This window comes from Bos indicus x Bos taurus, chromosome 10 (assembly GCF_003369695.1).
Source record: "Bos indicus x Bos taurus breed Angus x Brahman F1 hybrid chromosome 10, Bos_hybrid_MaternalHap_v2.0, whole genome shotgun sequence".
Taxonomy (NCBI): Eukaryota; Metazoa; Chordata; class Mammalia; order Artiodactyla; family Bovidae; genus Bos; species Bos indicus x Bos taurus.
The window spans coordinates 18,482,548-18,507,554 of NC_040085.1; the positions used below are offsets into that span (position 1 = coordinate 18,482,548).

At 39.8% G+C, this 25,007-nt stretch overlaps 1 pseudogene and 2 gene segments (V, D, J or C); all 3 read right to left on the reverse strand.

The window, feature by feature from the left end:
- Positions 1-13,364: 13,364 nt before the first annotated feature.
- Positions 13,365-13,951, reverse strand: LOC113899497. The segment is given in 2 exon segments: positions 13,365-13,684; positions 13,844-13,951. Coding segments are annotated over 2 exon segments (369 nt in total).
- A 3,182-nt stretch (positions 13,952-17,133) lies between these two features.
- LOC113899498 lies at positions 17,134-17,697 on the reverse strand (annotated as a pseudogene).
- A 6,278-nt stretch (positions 17,698-23,975) lies between these two features.
- Positions 23,976-24,488, reverse strand: LOC113899499. The segment is given in 2 exon segments: positions 23,976-24,310; positions 24,434-24,488. Coding segments are annotated over 2 exon segments (381 nt in total).
- Between the last annotated feature and the right edge of the window lie 519 nt (positions 24,489-25,007).

Sequence of the window (25,007 nt, forward strand, 5' to 3'; positions counted from 1 at the left end):
ACCCTATTGAGCCAAAGATCAGATTTTGCAGCTTCATACTCAACCATACCCACAGGCAAGGCCAATGCCAATACTGCCATCTTGGGGTCAGAGCTATGGTTGCTCAGAACCTTGGGTTAGCCTTCTTTCTAGGTTTCCTTCTCACTATTTTGAACATAACACTGTATATAAGCCCCTGTAAGTCTCTGTAAACAGAGTAGGTTAGTACATAAAACATGTGTTTAAAAACCCTGGTATGAATTCTGACTTATTGGATAGGAGAGTTAAGCCTCAGTTTTCTTATCTGAAAATATATATGGTAACACTTTCCTGACATTTTTGAAAGATTTAAAAGACATGATGTGGACTATCAGCATAATGGCAAAGGAGGAAGCCTTATCTCTCTTTCCTCTCTTTTCTCTCTCTCCAATGGAAAGAGAGATAAGGAAGCCTTATCTCTCTTTCCATTGTTAAGTCCTTGTACTTAACAGTTGACTTAACAATGATATTAGCAACAATATACCTTGAAGGACAATGCCAAACCCAGCTAAAAGTAAATGCACTCATGGAAGAACAAGCTGAGAGCAGTTTCATTTACAGGGGAGAGAAGAGCAACTTCACTTCACTCACATCAATCCCTCAGCCAGATGGGCTCAGCCCAGTACCAAGGAGACAGCCTGTGCCTATCGTGTCCCCCATGGGAGAAGGGAGTGATTCTGGAGCTTGGACCCGACTTTCAGTCCTCTCAGGGCACCCTCTGTGGGGTGGTTTTCTATCTTACCTCATGCCCAGTATGACAGGCAGAGAGCAATTCCTCGGGACAGTGAGAAACAAAGGAAAATGCAGGACGTCTCTTTTGCTGCCAGTCCTGCTCTGTGAACCTAGAAGAGGAGAACTGAGGTTCTTCCTCCACAGGGGAAAAGAGAGCTAATAGGGAGAAGAAGGAGCTGGCCTTACTCCTAGCATTTCAGAGTAGGAATGGTCTTTATCTCCCCCTGTTCAGGACGGAGCAGAGCCTGGTTCCTTGGGATAGTAAGGAACAAGGGAAGGGAGAGTGTTATTCCACAACTAGCACTGCCCTGCAAGACTGGGAATCAGCACAGAACTGATTTTAACCCCACACAGAGTGAAGGGGGCCTTATGCCAGATAATTCAAAGTGCCCTCCATGGAGCCAGTTTCTACTTGCTTCTGGTCATACTTAGCACTGAATGACTGGCAGGGCTTGGTCACTGGAACAGCTAGCAGCAAAGGAAAAAAAGAATGGTGTGGTACTACAGCTAGTACTGATGTGCAAGGTGGAGAAAGGATAGAACTGAGGTGTTTCCTCCAAATGAAAAGACAGGAAACCAATGGGTCCTTGTCTGAATTTCCTCAGGAGTACACTCCCCAAGGGACTGGTCTCTATCTTGCCTCATATTTAGCATTGCTGACTGAGGAAGGTCTCCTCTAGTCAAGACCAGGCCATAAATACTGGGAGAGGTCCCTGCTGCTTCAAAAGCTCACGCAACAAAGCAAATCTATAAGATGCATAAAGAATTGAGAAAACATGATACAATCAAAGGCAGGAAATAAATTTCCAGTAACCAACGGAAAGAAATGGAAATCTGTGAATTACCTTAAAAAGTGTTAAGTGTAGAAGCTTGTGAAAATTTTCTTATTGCTTCTATTTTCTCAGTGAAATAGGAGGTCAACGAACACTTGAGAGTGTGGATATCTGAGGATTTATTCCAAACTTGACATATAATGCCCAAAGATTTTGAAAGCAAAAGAATGGCAAAAGATATATCACATAAACACTTACTTTAAAAAAGCTAACATATTATCCCCTTTTATAACAAACTAGGCCTTCAGAATAGGATTATTAGAGATGAGGACACACGCACGTTAAGTTAATGCTATTGGTTCTGTTTCTCTGGGGAACCCTAATACAGAGAACTTTTAAAATTCATAAAGAAATTTCATAAGCAAAAAACCATTGTTTCAAATTTGTATGTACCTAAATAATATATATTGTGAGTTTTACATACTTTTGTGAACATTTGTTATATTTCACAATAAAATTATTTTTAAACATTGATGGCTCAAAGAAATGATTGATTAGAAACACTTACTTCAGAGAAGGATGAAAACAGAATCAGTCCAGGAAAATCAAGAGCAGAAGAGATGAGAGAAGACAAGAGAGGAGAGAGGCAAAGGGAGCAGGAGAGGAAGAGGAGAGAGAAGGAAAGAGCCTTAGACCACAGAGCTGTCCATACCTCTTCTGCTTAAATTAGGGGCAAGAGGTTTGAAATACAGTAATCAATTTTCAACAACACCCTCAACAGAAGCAAGGATAGTTACTAAAGTAGATTTTTACAAACTTCATCAAAAATTAATGTGGCAACAGAAAAAAAATTCAAAAATGCCCTACAAAGCAATGACAGAGTTCAAAACACTGAGGCAGCTGCAGATTTCAAGGCATTTCAAGTAGATGTGATTCCTCCAAACTCCAAATTCCAGTCCTCATTATTTAAATCTTCTTCAAGAAGACAGACGACACAAAATCGTTCTTGTTCTCCAGTGTTGATTGCCCACCTCCCATCCTTGTGTGGACTAATTGTGAACATGTTTTTAGTGACTTTGCCTAGGTCCCCAGCTGACAGAGCTGGGAACACAGATAGTTTCCATTGCCTGAGATGATGCTTCATACACATCTTGTGATGTGATGGGGTGGATTCATCTCTCCCTCCTCCAATGGCAGCTTCTCCCAGCCACATTGTTTTCTCTATATTTCTAGCACAGGCTTGAAGTTGACTGGACATGTATTCCTTACATATCCAGTAAGCAACTGGCAAAAAGCACTGTTAATATTGAGATATAAATATTGACCAGAAAAGAATGCCTAGGTTGAAAATCTTAATAAGGAAAAATGAAAGAGATAGGAAAGAAGACAAATACAACATTTAAAAATCAGAAGAAAAATGAGCCATTCAAGATGTTGAGCCTGGATAGCTGCCTCAAAATAAACCAAAACTGAGAAAAACAGATAGCCTTAACCTCAATCTCAACTCACATACACACACACACACACACACATGCAAATTTAAAGACAAAACTAATCTGAGAGAAATTAAAGTAAATATAAGATAAAATGTTATCATTTAAGGTGCTACAGATTGTGAACAATGAAATATATAACTCAGAATCCATAAAAGAAAAGTTTCATAAATTTACTACATACTATTTTTAAAATTCTGCATAGCAAACATGAACAAAGTCAAAAGATTGTATTAAATTTTTAAAGACATACATATGACAGTTTTATGACAACTTTCTTAACAGAGAATGCTCTTTCAAATCTATATTTAAATGACTCTAACACAGGTATTGTTTTAGTTGCTAGGTCACATCCGACTCTCATGCACCCCATGGACTACCACCCACCAGGATCCTCTGTCCAGGGAATTTCCCAGATGAGAATATTGGAGTGGGTTGCCATTCCTTCTGCAGGGGCTCTTCTGGACTCAGAGATTGAACCCTCATTTCCTTCCCACTGAACCATCTGGGAAGCCCCATAACACAGTAGGGAATAATAAGATACGTGAATAGAAAATTTACACAAAAACATATAAATGACTTTTAAATGAAATGAAGTTCCGTCTCATTCATAATTTTTTTAAATTTAAAGCTTAACTGATAAGCAAAAGTCCAAAACCTCAGTAATACACAAAGTTTAAGGAAAAATTGGTGGTAAAACTTATCTAGAAGAAAATTTAGTTGAATCATAAAGACAATTAGTATGTTACTTTCTTAAATAATATTTTATTTCCCTAAAGTGAATACTTAATTATTATATTTAAAATTTTTAATTATTTTGGCTTTCTTACTTACATATGCCATTGCTTAATTCATCACTGGCTAACTTCCAATTTTCTGCTGGGTTTGGGAAGTGATCACTGCTTATTATACAGGCACCAGTAGAGAACATAGGTAGTCTCTGCTTATATATTTTTAGTCCTCCTACTTTCAACTTTCACTCCCTGAATGACCTCGGAACACACAAACACACACATGTCATCCACCCTAATTATTCAAATGTAATTGATATTTGTGGTCTCTAAATTTTTCCTCAAGGGTACAGCAGCATCCCGATGCTTCTTGTTCCTTTTTTCAATGGCCCCAAGTCTCACTATTTGCATGACTTTACCCTGAAATTACTTTAATCCTGGACAAGGAACTATTGGTGTCATACTCTTTCACTAAACTCACTAATGAGAGTTGGGTATGGGGAATATTTACTTCTGATTCTCATGCCCTCGTCATTTGTATGAGTTTTGCATCAACCAGAGACTGAAAGACAAAACACCATAGACTGTGCCACAGAGTGGATCAGATAGTCAGACGCTCAGCACCCAGGCCCCGCTGCTGCTCAGAGTGTGCTCAGCTCCCCCTGCAGTTCCCTTCTCTGTGTCACTCAGAGCACAGTAGTACACAACCGAGTCTGACTCTTGGACTGAGGCTTTCTTCAAGTGGAAGGATATTGATTTTCTGTGGTATATGGCTTCAAACTCTTTGCTGATTCCCTTCTCCTTGTCCTTAGTGGCTTTCAGGAGTATCTGTGGACCTTCTCTTGAATACAGAACATACCAAAAAACAGTGGGGTACCCGCTGGCTGAATATGGTCACGGCAGCCTTTTCTGGAAGAGTCACTTGGCCACCTAACTGGGTCACTGAGTCTCCACGGGTTTGTCCTGGGGAAAAATAAAAGAGTTCTGTGTGATCTTAGGCATAAAGCTCTGGGATAAAATTATGATTAAAGGTTTTGTTGACATAACAGAGGAAAGAATCCAAATTTTTGGAGGCATTTTGCTTATCCAGCAGGAAGAGTATCCAGCAGGAAGGTCACTAAGCCTGAAGAAGAACTCATCTCTAGAGTATCCCTGAATAATGTTCTTGACTCTTAACATGAAGAAATGTTGAAGTCACAGTGAAATTTAGTTTCACACAGAAAATGTGTCTGTGTTAGGAAACTGCACCTTCTGGTGTTATGGGACAGAAAAGTGATGAATGTATCCTGGTCTCCTCTGCAAATCAGAAAATTGTTATCCTTGATTTTATCCATGAGGCACATGTCAGTCTTCAGGTGGGGCTTGGAAATCTGATCAAGAGCTGTCAACACCTCTCAGGTCTGTTTTAAGATACTACCTGACATGGAAGTTCTTTAACAAAGCATCCCAGGTATTTCTGTAGCTAAGAAGATATCAGTTTTCTTAAGCACTTTAATATGGTGCTTTATAGTCTCAAGTACCCATGTGGGCCAACCTATAATCCACTGACTGTCAAAAAAGGGTTTTGTGGCTGATTACAGAGGAAGTAATAAGTTGTCAGTATTGAATGAATCTCTATTTCTCAGCATTGTACCCCAATTTATAGAGCAGTGACTTATATTTATTACATGCTCACTATTTGCTATAGCAAGCAAAAATAATGAATAAAAGGTCTTTGATTCAGGAATCACTACTACTTGAAATATAGTATTTTATCATTCCTAAAATAATATCATTTGTAAGAAATGCTATCATTTCAATAAAATATTTTCAGGGGAAAAATTCACACTATCCTAACAATAGTCAAATAACCTTGAATTTCAAAACCATTAAAACATGAAAACAAAAGAACTATCATAACTGAATTTATCAAATCCTTATAGGATGATCTGACATCAATCTTATTCTACTATTTCCCTGATTTCAAGATAAGATGGCTTATCTATCTGAATCAGCCAAGATTAACCCCATACTCTTAGTGAAAATCTAGCTTCAGGACTGATTCTCTTAGCATCCATGTGCCACATTTTGTTGCCAAACTTTATTCAAATAATTTTCCTCCACCAGGTTGGGAAACCTAAAAATGTGGATTTCTGTCAAAAGCCTGGAACATGAGTTAGTCTGTTCTTTCCCAGCTTTTCAAATTATTAAAGACATATCTGATATTCATACAACAGCTGATAATAGAATCAATGTGTGACTGATTTTAAATGACAGATTCAGGAATCCCAACTATAACTTCATGAATTGTACTTTTCAGGATTGAGACCAAAAAGTGTACTTTTTTTCCTTGACCCCACTGCACAGTTTGTTGGATCTTAGTTCCCTGCTCAGGGATGGAACCAGGGCCCTTGGCAGTGAAAGAACAGACTCCTAACCACTGGACCACCAGGGAATTCCCAGAAGTTAATAACTTTTAAAACTTCCAGATGGTTTTGTTGCAGCCAGTTCGATACTGGTTTATAAGATTTCTTTTGTAATCAGTGTCCTAGAGCAAGATGGCCATCAATGATCAGGGAGAAATGCAATTTTTTAAACTGGTCTTTTGCTATGAAGTAGCAGCAGCAAAAACAAGCACTTCTTTAGCTTACTTTTTATGAATATTCATTTTTCAAAAAATAAAAATCCTCAAGGCTATCAGGATGAAGTTCTGGAGTGGAACACACCTTCTGCAAAACCCTGTAACCATGCATCCCTAGACACACATGCATGGGTACTCAGTTGCTTCAGTCGTGTCCAAGTCTTTGCAATCCTATGGACTATAGCCTGCCAGGCTCCTCTGTCCATGGCATTCTCCAGGCAAGAAAACTGAAGTGGGTTGTCATGCCCTCCTCCAGGGGATCTTCCTAACTAAGCAATCAAACGCACAACTCCTGCATCTCCTGCATTACAGGAAGATGCTTTACCGCTGAGCCGCAAGGGAAGCCTCCCCCTGACACAAAGATGGAAGTTTAGCTCAGTCTGATTCCTGGAGTTTACTCTCCACAGATTTCTATCAGGCAACTTCATCAGTCCAAAGTCCATACAAATAATCTCTCTGATGCAGATTTAAGTAATAAAATCAGGCTCAGATTCTCTTTTGGGTTCACATATTCCTTCCTTTCTTCTTCATTTTCCAACTCCATTGTCAAAAATGGCCTCAAAACTATGCTAGGAAGGAATTCTGAAAAATATTGACACATTAAACAGAAAGCAAAAAATAAGTTTAGATGCTGGGTTGAAAATAAATAGAAAGTTGCTATCCACACATTTAAAAAAACATATAGGATGAGAACATACATGAGAAATATTTGGAATTGAGGTCACATTAGAAGATTCATGCAACATTGAAGAAAGACGTTTGCTAAATTTGGATTTTTAATTGTTTAATTAATACACAATATTCACAAAACTATACTGCACTTACTTTAAGTAAACTAATTGATAAGATTTGACATGTGTACGCATTTGTGAAGCTATTATTCCAATCAAGATAATGAACAATGCATCACCCAAAAAAGTTTCCTCACATCTCTTTATAATCTCCCCTCAATCCTCTCCCCAACTCCTACTCCAATTTTCAAGCAGCACTTCCGTCATGAATTAGTTTACATATTTTATATGATATAAACGGAATCATATGTACTCTTTTGTCTAACTTCTTTTGCTCAGCATAATTAAGATTCTTTCATGGTTGTAATTATCAATGGCTCATTCCTTTGTATTGATGAAAAGTCTTCCATTACATAGATATAAAATGATTTGTTAATCTATTCACCTGTTAACAAACATTTCTGTTAGCTCTAGTTTGAGGCTGCTACGAAGTTGCTTTGAGCTATTGTATGCCACATTTTTAATAGACATATGCTTTCATTTTTCTCTTGGGTGAATATCTGAGAGTGGAATTCCTGGAGCATATGGTAGGTGTTTATTTGACTTTAACTTTCTTATTTTTTCTAATAGTTTTTTTTTATAGATTCACTTGGATTTTATACTCAGATAATTATGCTGTCTGTAACTAAAGATAGGTTCACTTCTTCATTTTGAAAGGTTGTTGAATCACGCGAATACACCGGGATTCTTGGCCCCCGGAGGAGAAGAATTCAATCCGGGGCCAGAGACGAGGCTTGATCGCTCAGAGCTTTTGTGTAATAAAGTTTTATTAAAGTATAAAGGAGATAGAGAAAGCTTCTGACATAGGCATCAGAAGGGGGCAGAAAGAGTACCCCCCTGCTAGTCTTTAGCTGGATGTTATATAGTCACTAGCAGTCTGTTAATGAAAGAAAGGAATATCTTAAAATTCAGAATGGCACCAGGCCCCTCACCCATAAGATGCATTTTGGGATAAATGGTTTATCCTGGGCCATAAAATGATTAACTTGAATCTTGAAGAAGGGCAGACCACCATACAAATAGTTTCATTTACATAGATTAGGGGAACAATATCCATACTGGTTTGTCAAGTAGGTTCTGGGCCAAGAGGCGGAACCGACTTGGAGACAGAGTTTGGGGTAAAGGCATAGTACATTAGCATAGCTTAAGACAAATATTTCCATAAGAAAAAGGCATTGGTTATCTCTAGACTCGAGAATAGCTAACTTCAGGCGAAGCCGGGTGTCATTATGGCAACACAATATTTTAAGAGAAACCTCCCTTTAAATTTGTATAGAGAAGGAAAAAATATTGCTGGTTTGTTTCCTCCTGCCGCTTAAGAGAGATAAAAATGTCTGACACTTGCAGGCTATTTCCTCCATTTGGAGACCCCTGGCCTTCCTGCCTGTTACCCTCTCAATTTCCAAACTGTCTGTTTTTTTTCTTTCTCTTGCCTTTTTACACTGGCTGGAATCCGTAGTAAAACACTAAATACAAAAGGTGAGAGCCAACATTCTTTCCCTAGTGCTGAAATTAGGGGGGATCATTCGTTCTTTCACCATCAAGTATGGTGTTTGCTGTAGTTTTTGTAGAGGTTTTTTATTAAGTTAAGGAAATTCCTTAGGTCCTAATTTGCTGAAAGTTTAAAAAAGAAATAGATGCTGATTTTTTTCAAATGCTTTTTCTGCATCTATTAAGGTTATTCTCATTATTTAATCAACTGCTACTTGTCAGCCCCTGTAACTACACTATTGATAACTTGCCACAATAAAATGTCAAAGAATATATCACTCTCCCATTTTATATAATAAAACAAAGCTCACAAGTGTCTAGAAAGTTCATGGCAGAACTAATAATTTTGAATATAAATCTCTCTGATAGCAAAACCTGATTCCCTGTTTTTTTATAATATAGATTATTTTCAGGGGCTTCTCTGGTGCCTCAGTGGTAAAGAACCCACCTGCAATGCTGAAGCTGCAGGTTGGATCCCTGAGTTGGGAAGATCCCCCGGAGGAGGAAATGGCAACTCACTCTGGTTTTCTTGCCAGGATAATCCCATGGACAGAGGAGCCGGGCAGGCTACAGTCCACAGGGTCACAAAGAGCTGGACATGACTGAAGCAAAAAAGCACACACGCACACAATGCAGTCTGTTAACAACTTTCTTCTTTATTTCTGCACATTGAACCAATAAAAAGTGACTAAATAATCACAGATTTGACCCTTTCACCAAAAGAGGACTGCAACACATTAGAAAGAATATCCAAAAATATCCGAGTTCCTTTCAGATCAATTGTTAGGCATCTGAGGAGCAATGCACTATAGCAAAGATGACAGATTTTTCTGGGTTTAGGTGAACCACCAGAGTCCCAAAACTTCATTCACAGCTCCTGATCACTCGCTTTCTCTAGTCCTTGAAACTGGCTTGTGATAAAGTGGTCTAGAGGATAGCTGTTCAAATTAACTAGGATAAATATTTCTCTAAGATTTAAAAATAGAAGTGCCATATGATTCAAGAATTCCATTTCTAATTATATCAAAAATTGAAATTTTGGTATATACCCAAAATACTGAGATATTTATATATCTATGTTTCCATCAAAAGGTGGAAGCAACCCAAATATCAACAAATGAATAGATAGACGAAGTATGGTCTATACTTACACTAGAATATTATTCAACCTTAAAAAGGAAAGAAATTCTAAAACATGCTACAACATAGATGAAACCTGAGTACATCATGATGAATGAAATAAGACACAAAATGACCTGTGTTGCATGACTCCACTTATACAGGATGTCTAAAGTAGTCAAACTCAGAGAGAGCAGAATAGTAGTGGTCAGGAGCTGGAGGGACAGGGGAATGGGGAGTTACTCTTTGCTTTTCAACATGAAAAGGGTTCTAGAGATGAATAATGTTGCTATTTAATAATGATGTAAATGTATTTAATATCACTGTATTATACACTTAAAATTATTAATATGGTAAAAAAAATGTCTGTTAGGATGGTAAGATTTTTGAGTTAAACAAATTTAAGACTTTTTAAAATTAATTTTTACTGGAGTATAGTTGATTTACAAAGTCAGTTTCCGATGTACAGCAAAGTGAATCAGTTGTACATATACAGCATATCCACTCTTTTTAGAATTATATTCCCATGTAGGTCATTACAAAACATTGAGTAGAGTTCCCTGTGCTCTATAGTAGGTTTCTTATTAGTTATCTATCTATATTATATGTATAGTAGTGTGTATATGACAACCCCAACCTCCTAATTTATCCCTCCCCTACTTCCCCCTTGGTAACCATAAATTTGTTTCCTATTTCTGTGACTTTACTTCTGTTTTGGAAATAGGTTCATTTGTACCATTTTTTAAGATTCCACATATAAGTATTATAAATATTATATGATATTTGTCTTTGTTTGACTTCAATCAGTATGACAATCTCTAGGTCCATCCATGTTGCTGCAAATGGCATTATTTCATTGTTCTTTATTCCTGAGTAATGTTGCATTGTATGTATGTACCACATCTTCTTTATCCATTCTTTCCATAGACATATAGGTTGCTTCCACGTTCTTGGTATTGTAAATAGTGCTGCAGTGAACATTAGGGTACATGTATTTTTTCAAATTATAGTTCTCTCCAGATTTATGCCCAAAGTGGAATTGCTGTGTCATATGGTAGCACTTTTTTTAGTTTTTTAAGGAACTTCCATACTCTTCTCCATAGTGACTATACCAATTTACATTTCCAACAACAGTGTAGGAAGGTTCCCTTTTCTCCACACCTTCTCCAGCATTTATTGTTTGTAGATTCTTTGATGATGGCCATTCTGATCGTGTGAGTGAAAGTGAAAGTCACTCAGTCGTGTCTGACTCTTTTTGACCCCAGGGACTATACAGTCCACGGAATTCTCCAGGCCAGAATACTGGAGTGGGTAGCCTTTCCCTTCTCCAGGGGATCTTCCCAACCCAGGGATCAAACCCAGGTTTCCCACATTGCAAGCAGATTTTTTACCAACTGAGCCACCAGGGAAGCCCAAAGATCAGTGTAAAGTGATATCTCATTGTAGTTTTTATTTGCATTTCTCTAATAATTAGTGGCACTGAGCATCTTTTCATGTGCCTTTTGGTCACCTGTACATGTTTTTTGGAGAAATGTCTATTGGATCTTCCCCTCATTTTTAATTTGAGTTGCTTGGGTTTTTTTTTTATATGGATCTGCATGAGCTGTTTGTATATTTTGGAGACTAATCCCTTGTCAATTCTGTTGCAGATATTTTCTCTCATGCTGTGGATTTTCTTTCTGTTTTGTTTATGATTTCCTTTGCTATACAAAAGCTTTTAAGTTTAGTTAGGTTCCATTTGTTTATTTTTGTTTTTATTTTCATTACTCTAGGAGGTAGACCAAGAAAAGATTCTATTGTGATTTATGTCAAAGAGTGTTCTGCCTATATTATCCTCTAAGAGTTTTATAGTATCCGGTCTTTTATTTAGGCCTTTAATCCATTTTCAGTTTATTTTTGTGTATGATATTAGAGAGTGTTCTGATTTCATTCTTTTACATGTAGCTGTCCAGTTTTTCCAGCCTCACTTATTGTAAAGAAGATTTCTACTCTACACAGTTGCTTTCCAAATACAAATATAAGAGGCAGCTACTATACAAGATTGCTTAGCAACCACCCAGTACCATTCAACTTTTAAAACACTGAGAAAAATGGGATTCGAGGTAGAAGGAAGTGGGATTGTGTAACAGTGATTGAAAGAGAGGGCTTAGAGGGGTGCAAAATCAGACACATGATGGCAAAAATGCTTTTGGAGGCGTGTGCAGTGAAAGGCAAGACCAGAGACAGAACGTAATTCATACAGTACTCCGCAAAATATCCTTCTAAGAGCCACTAATTTTTGATCTTTTTGTGGATAAGACTGAAGAGAGGCAGGAAAAACTTACATTATGAAAATTGAGCCATTCAGTGATAGAGGTGTTAATAAGAAGCAACGAGTATTAGCACAAAGTAGGCACCTTAGAATGTAAATAAGGGTACTATTAACTCAGCTAACAAAACTAAAATGAATGAATTTATTAAATGGTGTGAAACAACATGATATTCAAAAGAAGGAAAATCACACAGAGATTTCATGACAAAACAATTCCTGTAATATAACATATAGTCAATGAATATTTAATGAATTGCTAGGAAAATTAAATAGTCTTGTTTGGGCTTCAGAGACAAAGCAGAACAGGCCTCTGATCTTGCTTCTAACCTGCCTGGACACTACCCTGACTGTGAGTTGACTGTGAGTAACTGCCTGCTGTGAGTGCAAGACTTCCAGCACCATGGATAAGATGGGGAAGGAATCTTGAGATTGTTGAGCTCCTAGAGGGACCCCCTAGCCTTAGCAACACTGCAAGTTTTATATGACTAAACAAACAGTATTAATATGAAACCAGAGCTGCAATTTGGTCACAGATTGATGATGATATCAGTTTGCAACTGTCCTGGGATTGTAAATGGGAGCCCTGAACTGTAGTCTTTGAAATCTCACCCACGGAGAGGACTCTTCATAATTGGGACTCCAGATGGGCTGTGACCTGGGACTTCCCAGTGCTGAAAACTCTCAAGTCTGGATGTTGACCTCCATCCAAGTCTGGATGTTGGTCAAAACCCAATTTGGTGATGTATCATGGATAATTCTCCAATGAACATCTATATTATTTATTTTTATATAACAAATGGCTTCTTTTTATATAACAAATGGCTTATTTTATTTGTTAACAAATATTAACAAATCCTTTGAACCTGAGATAAAAGTGAAAACTTTTGGTAAAACATGAATAAATTGAAATGAAAATCCAACAATTCACACATATTTTTACTGATTTGTAATTCAGACATTTCTGAATTCCCTTAGTCAATTCTTCTAACTCATACTAATCACTACATGGCAAGGATTTTATGTGGCTAATTTTTGTCCTCAATACGTAATTTTACATTTTTAATAAATAAATAATTTAAACCTAAACTTTAGGGATAAGGATTTTTTTATGAATGATAGCTCTGAATATGGCCTCTGAACCTAGAGAACTATTTTCTTAGAATGAGTATCTTCTCTCTAACCCTATGCCTGTGCAACCCTAATCACTTCCTGTCTGTGCTGGCACCTCCCTGCCATGGTCCCCACAGCAGGTAGAGAGGGCCCTGGGTTTTGGTGCAGGTCCCTCCTACACACGTCTCACTGTGGGCTCTCTCAGTGCACAGAAATACACTGCAGAGTCCTCCAGCTGTGAGGCTGAGATGACAAGTGTGACAGATTGTCTTGCTTTCTGGAAGTTCAATGAGTAGCGACCTTCTGTGGCATTTTGCTGGTTAGAAGAATCCTGACGAATAAGGAGAATCATCCCCCCACTGCTGGGCTGCTTGTACCAGAATAAACTATAACGTGAATCACTGGTGTCATACTTGCAGTCCAGGGTCACAGCTTCCTTCTCCTGCCCTAATACTTGTGGTTGGTCTTGAGTTACCTTCTGGGCAATAATGGATCCTAAAGAAAGAAAATAGAATCAGAACTTTAGGAATAAGTGGTATGGAATAAAGAAATCCTATTTTAGACCCCACTTCTTCCCAGGATTCCCATAAGACTGCCTGTTCCGCCAGTCCTTAGGTCACAGAGGAGGCACAGTTCCACCGGGACCATCCTTACCTAAACACAGTGAAGCCACGACCACCTTCAGAAGGCTGGAGAGAAGCATGTTTCAGCTCTTCCACTAGATGGAAAATATCTTCTTCTTCAATGTCAAGGCCTTGCAAGGTGAGCCTGACAGGGTGAGGGAAGAGTTGCTGGGCATGTGCTGCTGCTGCCCCACAACAGGAAACAGGGGTTTCCTGGAGTAGCAGGTTGCTGTGGCTCATGTCAACTTCTCTATGGACCAGGTGAATGTCTCACTGACCCCAAATTTCCTTTTGCATTAACCAGCTCTTCAGTTCAGTTCAGTCAGTCGCTCAGTCGTGTCTGACTCTGCGACCCCATGAATCGCAGCACACCAGGCCTCCCTGTGCATCACCAACTCCTGGAGTCCACCCAAACCCATTTTCAGTTGATACCAATTACATCTGGAAATAAACACAAGTCAAATTTGATATTGAAAGGAAGAGTGATAATTTGACGAACTACTGTGTTCAGCTGTTGCATCTATGATGGAACTTGTTTTAAAATACTGCATGTAATGGATTATGGAAACAACATAAGATGTAATGATCATTTATCCTCATACCTACATATGCTTTCTTTTACTGCATGTAATGGATTATGGAAACAACATAAGATGTAATGATCATTTATCCTCATACCTACATATGCTTTCTTTCACTTAAGAGAGAAATAAATTGCTTTATGAAAAGAAGAAAAATCTGTTTGTGTTAATTACTGCAGCTTTCTCAACCTACATATCAATATAGCAATCACTATAATTCTTCACCACAACATCTGTTCAGTTATCTAACTTGGGACCTAATAGTAGGAGAAAAGATAATCTCCCTTTGCAGAAGGCTAGGATGAATCTCACAGACATGGAGTCCTGTCACAGTGGTCCCTTTCTCTTCTGTTTTTTTCTGACAGCCCAGGTCTGTTCAGAGAGGGCAAATAGATGCTAGATTTTGGTCATCGGGTTATCAAACCTTTGAATTTATATTGTTCCCATTAATTCAATTGGAACCCTCCCAGTCAGGTCTGACTCTTTGCGACCCCAGACCTGCCAGGCTCCTCTGTCCATGGCATTTTCCAGGCAAGAATACTGGAGTGGGTGGCCATTCCCTTCTCCAGTGGATCTTTCCAACCCCAGGATTGAACCCAAGTCTCCAGCAATGTAGGCACCATCTGAGCCACCAGGGAAGCCCCCAAAAGCCACAAAAAGCCTCTATATTCTGTGCACCTAGTTCTAAGGGAATATACCACAAGAGACCTCCATAAGACAGTTGATCATAAATAAGACCACTACTGATCATAATATTTGTGTAAGAATGTAAAAGGAAAAGCCATGCCTAAGAATATTACTAAACAACACGGTGTCAACTACAAACTTGCCAAGAGTATTTGCCAGCCACTGACCAACAGTGAGGGCATCTGTCTTCTGCCTCTGCAGAGACTGAACCCTGTGCTGCTGCAGCTGTTGACCTTCAATGCCCACTGAGGGGAGTGCAGGGTGGAGACTGAGGCATTCTGTGCTCCAGGGAAACTGGTGAAACAGGTCTTTACATGGTTAGATATTTTCAGGAACTGATTTCATGATCCCAATCCTTGCATCTCTTCATATCTAGAAAAGCACTAAATCCCTTCACGGTGACGTCAGCTCCTTGTGACTAGCAGAAAATCTTTTGTAAAGTAAGCACTTGATTGCACTGAATTCCCCCTTCACCAAAATCTTATATATTGACTTTCCCCCACTACCTCTTGGAGCAGTCTCTCAGAGCTATCTGAGCTTTGGTCTCCCCAGCTGCAGTCCTCATTTTGCCCCAAATAAAACTTAGCTCTCAACTCTTACCTTGTGCACCTTTTTAGTCGACAATGGCAAACAGCAGAGAGCTGTTACCTACAGTAGCCTATCCCTTGAAGTTGAACAGAACTTACCTTCTTATCTCAAAGTAATTACAGCCTTAGCTAAACTGGTTGAAGTTTTTTCAGATCCTGCCCTGGAATCTCCATTAAATCTGATAGTACCACACATAGCACAAATTGTTCTCCAACCTAAAACCCCCAACCTTTTTCTACCAATCAGTTGACTAATATAAAATATTAATTTCCCCTCAGATTATTCAACTTTGTTACCCTTCTCAGTGAAAGGTTCTTCTGATAGCACCTCTGCTATTCAAAATACCTTCATGTCCTGAACAGATTTTTTTAACACTCTCATACCAAATGTGAATTAATGTGTGTTAAAATAATCTTATCTTAAATATTGAAAAGAAACAATACCAGGCTGTCTATGTAATAACTATTCTAAACTCCTTTTTAAACCAATCATTAGCAAAAACAAAATTAACGAAGTAGCTGAACTTGTGGATCTATCTTGGATACATTAAATTGCAAAAAGTATACTTACAGTGGTAGTTATAGATTTTTAAAACAGTTCATATATCATGTATGCCTGTTAAAGTGAAAGTGAAAGTCACTCATCATGTCTGATTCTTTGTGACCCCATGGACTATACAGCCCATGGAATTCTCCAGGCCACAATACTGGAGTATGTAGCCTTTCCCTTCTCCAGGGGATCTTCTCAACCCAGCAATTGAACCCAGCTCTCCCACATTGCAGGTGGATTCTTCACCAGCTGAGCCACAAGCAAAGCCCAAGAATACTGCAGTGGGTAGCCTACCCTTTCTCCAGCAGATCTTCCCAACCCAGGAATTGAACCAGGGTCTCCTGCATTGCAGGAGTCACCCTTTCTTATTTCTTTAACAAACATCTACTGATAATCAACTATGTGAATGGTGAATGCTCAATTCAACATATAATAGTAATTGAAATACACTATAAGCCTATTGTAACAATAATTCTTTAAAAAGGTAAGCTGAATATTCACAATATTATGTGATTGCAGAATTATCAATATCATATTTATTGGATATCACACATTTCCCTATAATTGGCATGCAATATATAATCAGAAAAATAATAAATGCTGTTTTCAAAACACAATATTAAAAAAAAAACCCATTCATAATAAGGATTGTGAATTGATACCAAGAGGTTATTTATAGAAAAGGAGTGTGAGTGGCAAATGTAAAGGCAATCTTACATTTCAAAACAAAACAATGCTAACTCCCTTCAAGAATTCAGTAAGCAGCAATTATCCATAAAATGTGTCATACTTTCTGGATCATCTTGAACCTAACCTTCTGATTCTATGCTTGTCTAACACATCAGTTTCCACTTGCAGACACACAATATGACAAATGCTACTTTGAAGGCTGCACCAAGGGAAGGGGGCTGCCCAGTCACAAGTATGAATACAGGTAGAGGGGGCCTGGGAAGCACTGTGTCCTTGCTGCACAGAAGTAGACAGCTGAGTCTCCAGGTTGGATGGTTGCGATGTGCAGGGAGAGATGTTTGGTGGTCTTATTCAATAAAACAGTCAGTCTCTGGTCTTTTTTTTTCACCCATATTTGAATGAATAGCTATAAGGAGCTGGGGACCTTTTCCAGGTTCTTGCTTATACCAAGGGAAGTAGTCTGAAGCTGTGTCTGTATAAGTGCAGGTGATAACAGAGCTGTTTCCTTCCAGGACACTCAGGGTAGAAGGACGCTGCTCCACCTCATTTCCAAGGCTGACACCTATGGAGAAAGTAGAAGTCAGAAGAAGAAGGGTTGTCAGATTATTAAGTTCCACAATTTACTTTCCCTTTTCTACAATAACTAAAGAAACCTGAATAAAGTCAGTCTCAGTGTCTAACGAATATCTACTAATACACTCTGTTTCCCTTAAACCCTCAACTCACAGTCCAGCTGCAGCCATAGGAACGTGATCAAAACTCTAATGGGTGTCTTCATTGTTTTTCCCATTTAGGATCAATTGTGGACCTCCAGTCTCCAACCAGGAGACCTGCTTCTATTACCAAGTGATCCCTTCTTTTCTCAAGTGGTTTCTTTCATTGTCTACCCAGCCATTAAGAAAAAGGCTCTGCTTCTGCCCAAAGCCTATGCATTCAGAACCCACTCGCATGAACCCTCCACATGTTCTGATCAGCAGAGGTGCACCACCATCTGGTGGTCACATCTCTAACTACTGAACTCTGGTTAAATGTCCTTTCATGGCTGTGCCTACGAGGGACATGCATAAAAACAGCAAAGGTCAAACAAATTATGTCTCAGATTGAAGTAATCTCAATTCAGTTCAGTTCAGTTACTCAGCCATGTCCGACTCTTTGTCACCCCATGAACCGCAGCATGCCAGGACTCCCTGTCCATCACCAACTGCCGGAGTCCACTCAAACCCATGTCCATCAAGTCGGTGATATCATCCAACCATCTCATCCTATCATCCCCTTCTCCTCCTGCCCTCAATCTTTCCCAGCATCAGGGTCTTTTCAAATGAGTCAGCTCTTCAAATCAGCTGGTCAAAGTATTGGAGTTTCAGCTTCAACCTCAGTCTTTCCAATGAACACCCAGGACTGATCTCCTTTAGGATGGACTGGTTGGATCTCCTTGCAGTCCAAGGGACTCTCAAGAGTCTTCTCCAACACCACAGTTCAAAAGGATACCAGGACTCAAAAATCTGAACACAGACTTTAAAAACATTACATTTAATTCCCTTTTCACTTTGAAGGAACACACACGTGCAGTTAACCAAAAAAAAATGAGTCATCTCTTTCTATTTGTTGATCATCATATATTTTTCCAAGCATGTTCCATCACAGAAATTTATATGTAGCTTACATTTTATCTGTCAGGTACACTAGATTGTTTTAACAGGACACTGAATATTGGCATCTACATCAGTTTTGACAATGGCTCCATATTAGAGCTTTGTATGCATGAGAGATTTCTGGGAAGAAGAAGGGCAAAAAAAAAAAAAAAAAAAGTGAAATGACAGTCCTGAAGGATCTGATCTTCAGAGGAAAAAATGCTGAGTTATGAATCTGGAAACCCAAAGAGGTAACAAGGGTACTTGGATGGTGTAGTACTGTGGAGGGCTGGGGCTGAGGCAGCTGCAGTTTGGGTACAGGCTGCAGGCTGCCTGGGAGCACTGTGCCTCCACCACACAGAGGTAGGTGGCTGCGTCTTCCAGCTGGGAGGCTGTGATGTGTAGGGTACTATACCGCTCCTTAGAATTCACTGTGGAACTCATCCTTTCATTCTTCTTCGTCCCTGAAGCTATGAAAAACAGCCTGGTGAGGCTGCCTCCGGGATTCTGCTGGAACCACTGCACACTGTCCACTGTGTCAGAAAAATTGCACCTCAGAGTAGAGTTGGCTCCCTCCTGCAGGCTCAAGACTGAAGGACTCTGCTCCACCTTTACTCCCCTCACCCCTGCTTGGAAAGAGAGAGAAGCAAACACGAATGATGTCATGGATGGGGTTTCCAGACCAGGAAAGTATCTCAGGAAACACCTGAGGATGCAGGACCATCTAGGAGCTCCAGGTCAGCTTGCCTCCTCTCCCTCGCACTGACAGCTATGGACACTCCCCAGTTCCCTATCTGGGATGACCCCAACTCACAGCAAATCTGGACCCACAGAAACCCCAGCAGGGCTCCCCATTTTCTCTTCATGATCCCTTGCCCAGTTACTGAGGTGCCTTCACCCCTACTCTGAAGAATATAGAGTCTTGGGGCCAGAGAAATTTTGTTATTACTGTCAGTATGTTCCACCAGAATCACTGAGCACCAATCACATCTGAGGTGAGTCAACTCACTTAACAGGAAACTCCACCCACCGTGGCCTAGTGAGACTGCAGTAAGGTCAGCAATTTCTCCAAAATTGAGGTTTGGGGGGACAGAGCAGAGAGGTAAAAGAAATATTTCCGATATGTGAAATCGTAAAGAATTTTTTTTTTTTCTTAAAAGACTATATGTAAGAGAAGATTGTGGGATAGTGTGTGAGGAAAGGTAGATGGTATTTCTAGAAGAATTGTGCCAGGATGGATTACGCAGAACCTTGAGGAATTATAGGGAAGGATGACCCATTTTTCAAATTGCGTAGTTTGGCAGAGACTTTGATAATTTGGTTATGTGAAAATTCCGATCAAGGAAAGCTATCTGATACATGCATTGCTTATTGCAAAAGTAAATACAATTTCTTGAAATCATTTAGAAACCAAGATATATAGTTGGCCTCTGCACAGAAATGATCCCAATAAGAATTTGGTTGTTGAAAAACAGGACATGCGTATAATGTTCACTCTGCCTTAATTTGCACCTCTCCCTTCCTACTGTCCAACTCTTGGATGCCCTGTTGACCCACAGCTAATTCTGATCTGGCCACACTTTTTTGCTCAAATTCAATATTGTCTTTCTCCTTTCCTTCTATTTTTGTTCCTTATTTTTTCCTCTTTCTATTCTTGTTCTTTCTACTCTCGAGGAAGTATATGAAAAGGTAGGAGGTCTGGGGTATTGGAATAATTTCTGGGTCAGTGGGTTTGTGGAATTCAGTCATAAAATTTTAAAAATGAATCCAGGTAACGCAGATGTTTTCTGTTGAGCTTCCATGCTCTCAGAGCTCAGCAGTATCCCTATTTCTCTACCTCTGCTCAGAGAATCATCCTCACCATGGATTTACAGAGGTAAGGGCTACAGCTTTCCAAACCTTATATAGAATGACAAAGCTGAAATCTGAGATGAACTTTACACAAACACTGTTCCCCTCTCTGCACCTTTGCTGTCTATAATTTGACTGTTCCGCATGCTCTCTGGGCTCCTCTCTTAACTGTTCCATCTTTGGAATCATCAGAAAAGGTCTTCATGTCCGGTAAAGACTACAGTGCCCCCTAGTGGACTGAAACCATCAACAAAGACCCCTTCCGACAAACAATTGCAGCATCACAAATCCCCAGTCCCATTCACTGCATGCTTCCTGATGAAGAAAGTAGTCAGAAAAAAACAGTCACTGCCTAGATCGAATGGAAACTAAAAGTAAACTCTTACTCTTAAAATGTCATTTGATGAAAATTTGTGCCTTAAAAAATTTGACAAATTTCATCTTGTGCTTTTTTTTCATTTCTTTAGTTCAAAATAAATCCTTATTTATAAAAGTTGTGCTATAAATATGGTAATTTATTTAAAAGAACAAAATTTTGCCATTTGCAGCAACAGGGATGGACTTGGAGGGCATTATGCTAAGTGAAAGGAGTCAGAGAAAGACAAATACTGTATGATATCATTTGTGTATAGAATCTAACAAACACAATAAACTAGTGAATATAACAATAAAAGCAGACTCATAGAGAACAAACTGGTGGTTATTAGTGGAGGCAGGGCCAGTAGAGGGGTGTGGGTGTGGGAGATGCAAACAATTGGGTATAAGGTCGGCTTAAGGATGTATTGTTACAACACGGAGAATATAGCCAATATTTTGTAATAACTGTAAATGGAAAGTAACCTTTAAAATTGTTACATAGCCATTGTTATGGCTACAGTCCACAGGGTCACAAAGAACCAGATAGGACAGAAGCGACTGAGCACACACATACACAAGTGAAAGAAACCGATCTGAAAAAGCTACATATCATATGATTCCAACTATATGATATTCTGGATGAAGCAAAACTATGGAGACAGTAAAAAGATCAGTGTTTGCAAGGGGTTATAGCAAAGAAGGGAAAAAAATTTACAGAACACTTTTAAGAAAAGAAAGCCTAACCAATGAGTAAAAGTCAAAAAGTTTAATAGTAAAGTTTAACAAACTTGGGTAGCTCAGCTGGTAAAGAATCCGCCTGCAATGCAGGAGACCCCAGTTTGATTCCTCAGTGAGAAAGTTCCCCTCGAGAAGGGACAGGCTACCCACTCCAGTATTATTGGTCTTCCCTGGTGGCTTATACAGTAAAGAATCTACCTGACCTGGGTTCGATTCCTGGGTTGGGAAGGTCCCCTGGAGAAGGAAATGGCAACCCACTCCAGTATTCTTGCCTGGAGAATTCCATGGACAGAGGAGCCATGGACAGAGGAGTCCATGGGGTTGCAAATAGTCGGACACAGCTGAAGTGACTAAGCACAGCACAGCACATACAAAGTTTGGGGAATTTTTTTGTGTTGTTCTCAGTTCATCAAAGACTAACTTTCACTTTTATGCTGAGTTTAGAAAGTCATCATTGCTTGTCATAAAGAATTGTGGAGAGAACGGCTATTCTTTGCTTACAAGTGACCTCACTCAGGCCTCCTGTTTTAGTGCTCCCCCAAACCCTCAACACTCACACATGTGCACTTATGAGGGCAACACCATCTGTCTCAATTATTCAGAGATGATTGGTGCCTTGTTTTCTTAACCTTTGCACAGGTGTTCAGCATGCATTGTGATGCATCTCACACGAGGTCTAGGTTCCTTCTTCAACTATTCTACAAGTCTTCGTTCTTCCTTATACTTCTCATCCTCTGAAATTTGTTGATAGCACTCTGCACTGCTAACTCCTTTTCTATTCCCTATATTTTCAGGTGTATACCCTTTCTAATTTCTTTTGTATCTTTTAAATAGAGTTCCAGGGAGATAAAGAGATGAGTGTGAGTAAAATCCTTTCCTCTCTTTCCACTGTTTCATTATATATGAGATTCTGTTCCTCCTCCTTTCATCCTATCTTTCTCTATTAAGAATGATAATTTTTGGAGGCTGTGGCTCTCCTATCACCCCTCACGCCATCCTCTGTCAGGAAGACATTGTGCAGACCACACCTCAACTGGCACACTTTGGTTCTATGAAAGTATAGTGAGGCATAGTAATACCCACCTGGGTGACTTGGAACAACTTGTGGAAGCAAGACTTTGCAACAATATGCAAAACACCACTTCATTGCTTATGTGGTTTTACCTTGAAATTACTTTGACCCTGGAACAGGAACTATTGGTGTCAGAGAGTTTTCAATTTCACTAATAAGTTGGGTATGGGGAATATTGCAAGAGAGTTCCAGAAAACCATCTATTTCTGCTTTATTGACTATGCCAAAGCCTTTGACTGTGTGGATCACAATTAACTGTGGAAAATTGTGAAAGAGATGGGAATACCAGACCACCTGACTTGCCTCTTGAGAAACCTATGTGCAGGTCAGGAAGCAACAGTTAGAACTGGACATGGAACAACAGACTGGTTCCAAATAGGAAAAGGAGTGTGTCAAGGCTGTATATTGTTACCCTGCTTATTTAACTTCTATGCAGAGTACATCTTGAGAAACACTGGGCTGGAAGAAGCACAAGATGGAATCAAGATTATTGGGAGAAATATCAATAACCTCAGATATGCAGATGACACCACTCTTCTGGCAGAAAGTGAAGAGGAACTAAACAGCCTCTTGATGAAAGTGAAAGAGGAGAGTGAAAAAGTTGGCTTAAAGCTCAACATTCAGAAACTAAGATTATGGCATCTGGTTCCATCACTTCATGGCAAACAGATGGGGAAACAGTGGAAACAGTGTCAGACTTCATTTTGGGGGGCTCCAAAATCACTGCATATGGTGACTGCAGCCATGAAATTAAAAGACACTTACTCCTTGGAAGGAAAGTTATGACCAACCTAGATAGCATACTCAAAAGCAGAGACTTTGCTAACAAATATCCATCTAGTCAAAGCTATGGCTTTTCCAGTGGTCATGTATGGATGTGAGAGTTGGACTGTGAAGAAAGCTGAGTGCTGAAGAATTGGTGTTTTTGAACTGTGGTGTTGGAGAAGACTCTTTAAAGTCCCTTGGACTGCAAGGAGATCCAACTAGTCCATTCTAAAGGAGATCAGTCCTGGGTGTTCATTGGAAGGACTGATGCTAAAGCTGAAACTCCAGTACTTTGGCCACCTCATGTGAAGAGTTGACTCATTGGAAAAGACCCTGATGCTGGGAGGAATTGGAGGCAGGAGGAGAAGGGGACAATAGAGGATTAGATGGCTGGATGGCATCACTGACTCGATGGGCATGAGTTTGAGTAAGCTCCTGGAGCTGATGATGAACAAGGAGGACTGGCATGTTGCGGTCCATGGGTTCGCAAAGGTCGGACACGACTGAACGACTGAACTGAACTGAACTGATGGGGAATATTCACTTCTTATTCTTATGCTTTAGCCATGTGTATGTTTTTTGCATCAACCAGAGACTAAGAGACAAACAACCATAAACTCTTGGAACCACAGTGGATCCAGGCCCCATTGCTGCTCAGAGTTTGTGCTCAGTTCCCCCTGCAGTTTCTGTCAGTGTGCCACTCAGAGCACAGTAGTACACAGCCGAGTCTGACTCTTGGACTGAGGCTTTCTCCAAGTGGAAGGAGGTGGTTTCTTTATTGTATGTGGCTTCAAAACCTTTGTTGGTTCCCTTGTCGTTAGCCTTCATGGCTTTCAGGAGAAGCTCTGGACCTTCTCCAGGATACTGGACATACCAGAAAAGAGTGGGGTACCTGGTGGCTGAATAAGTACAGTTCACAGTCAAGGTAGCCCCTTCCAAAAGGGTCACTTGGCCGTCCATGTGTCTCACTGAGTCTCCACAGGTTTGTCCTAGGGGAAAATAATAGAGTTCTCTGTGATCTTGGACATAAAACTCTGGGATAAAATTACGCTTAAAGGTTTTGTTGACATAACAGAAGAAAGGATCCAAATTTTTAGAGGGGTTTTGCTTACCCAGCAGGAAGAGTATCACAGTCACTAAGCCTGGAGAAGAGCTCATCTCTAGAGTGTCTCCTGAGTAACGTTCTTGACTCTTAACATAAGAAATGTTGAAGTCACAGTAATGTTTAGTTTCTGTGAGGTTTAGACACAGGGAAATGTGTCTGTGTTAGGAAACTGCACCCTCTGGTGGACAGGGACAGAAATGCAATGCATGTATGAAAGAAAGTGAAAGTGAAGTCTCTCCGTCCTGTCCTACTCTTTGCGACCCCGTGAACTGTAGCCTACCAAGCTCCTCTGTCCACGGGATTCTCCAGGCAAGAATACTGGAGGGGGTTACCATTTCCTTCCCCAGGGGATCTTCGCGACCCAGGGATGGAATGCAGGTCTTCCACATTGGAGGCTGACGCTTTACGCTCTGAGCCATCAGGCAGCTTGATGCATGTATACTGGAAAGAAAGTGATGTTGCTCAGTCGTGTCCGACTCTGTGCGACCCCATGGACTGTCGCCTGCCAGGCTCCTCCATCCATGGGATTTTCCAGGCAAGAATATTGGAGTGTGTTGCCATTTCCTTCTCCAGGGGATCTT